Source organism: Rhagoletis zephyria, unplaced genomic scaffold, assembly GCF_001687245.7.
Source record: "Rhagoletis zephyria isolate East Lansing unplaced genomic scaffold, Rhagoletis_zephyria_1.1 Rzeph_scaffold_00542, whole genome shotgun sequence".
NCBI lineage: Eukaryota > Metazoa > Arthropoda > Insecta > Diptera > Tephritidae > Rhagoletis > Rhagoletis zephyria.
The window spans coordinates 16247-17801 of NW_016157626.1; the positions used below are offsets into that span (position 1 = coordinate 16247).

The 1555-nt window shown below is 37.7% G+C and overlaps 1 protein-coding gene across 3 annotated transcripts in view; it reads left to right on the forward strand.

Moving 5' to 3' along the window:
• The window catches only part of nvy (CBFA2/RUNX1 partner transcriptional co-repressor nervy), a 78912-nt gene that overhangs the window by 12874 nt on the left and 64483 nt on the right, over positions 1 to 1555 (forward strand). For all 3 annotated transcript variants that reach the window (XM_017612442.1, XM_017612443.1, XM_017612441.1), the window contains exon 2: positions 1090 to 1186. In XM_017612442.1, coding sequence (XP_017467931.1) covers positions 1090 to 1186 — 97 coding nt within the window. The remainder of the gene's footprint in view (positions 1 to 1089; positions 1187 to 1555) is intronic.

Consider the following 1555-nt stretch of genomic DNA (forward strand, 5'->3'; position numbering starts at 1 on the left):
AATTTGACGGCAAATTTGACACAAAATGCTTGTATTACCATTTAGATTTAGTGTACTCTGATTGGCCGAGCTTCTCCTCCGATTGGAGTGCGTTTTGTGCCTTGATGTCGCACAAACCATTCGAATATGGCTGATTTATGTTATTCCGCCCTTTATTCAAAAAAATTATTTTCAGTTGCCTTCTCAGCTAAAACAACCCGTGCGTCATCCACATCACCACAGTGCGGCGTGGGTACACAAACAACCCCAACTCCTCATCGTACATTCATATAGAGAATTTAAATAATGCAAGTATATAAACAAATAAATTTTCCGGCGTAATGGCGAGGGGGGAAACGAGCCTGTTGGCGCTCAACTGCGGCGGTCCGGCCGAGTTTGCGCGCCACCACTGAAAAAGCTAAGACGCTGAGAATAAATATGCGCATCGCATAGAAAGCTAAAAAAACAGTAACAATTTATCTTTAACTTCCAATAATTCGCTTATCAGTTATTGGCAAAAATACCGTCCGATTTTATGCGTATACTTCAGAAGGGAATAACGCAGAACTACACTGTATGCAAAAATAGAGAGCAATTCGTTTAAAATACGTTCCAAATGTATGCCTGTGTACATAATTGGAATGTTTCAGTAAAATAAAGTTGGAGAAAATTTTACTCACGGGCTTTATTTCCTTTTTTATGAAATAAATCAAATGAGATACCTTTTACGGGGGGGCGCTATTTCCCCTTCGAAATGGAAATAACGCCCATGGGCATTATTTCTTTTTTTTTTTGAGAAATAAAGCTCATGGGCGTTATTTCCGCGGGCCTTATTGCACTCCCCTTTTGTATGTACATTCCCCAAAGAGTTTTGGAGAATACTGCTGAAGTGCCAGTTTTTGGATAGGTATAAATCTATGTTTACCCGTCTTTCTTCGTCGTAAACTAGGTTTACACGTCTTTTTTCGCCGAAGTGTTTTTTCACGCATCTTTTTTCATCAATGCGTCCTTTTTTCGCCGTCAAAACAATGGCGCGCCTTTATTCGTGTCTAGTGACGGTATGTATTACGGTTTATGATAATTGTTTTTTCCCGTTTTTTTTTCTTACAGATGGCTCTTGACGGCAAAGCAATAATTAAAGAGGAAATTACAGACAAGGACGCTTATGAGGCTGCTACAACTAATAACTCTAGTCGACGGAATAAAGGTTGGCATTACTTTTTTATACAATTTATGTATCCTCAACAGCTCTTGCTTTGATTGCGTATAGCGGACGCCCATTTATACGTAAGAATAATTAAAAAAGGTATGCTTTTGATTTTTGAGAATCTTTTTCGCCGAGTGTGCTGAGCAGTTTCTCCCCCATTTTCTCGGTCTTGCGTTGTATGGAAAGAAATACGCAACACCTTTGGCGAAAAAAAATCTCAAAAATCAAAGATGTATTTTAGCTACGGCATACCCAGTATTTTTTGTTTTTTAACTTTGATTAAAAAGTTGAAAAGTTTAACAACAAATTCTTAATTCTGTACAATGTTTGAAATGTCGTTTTAAGTACATATATGAATTTTGACATCAT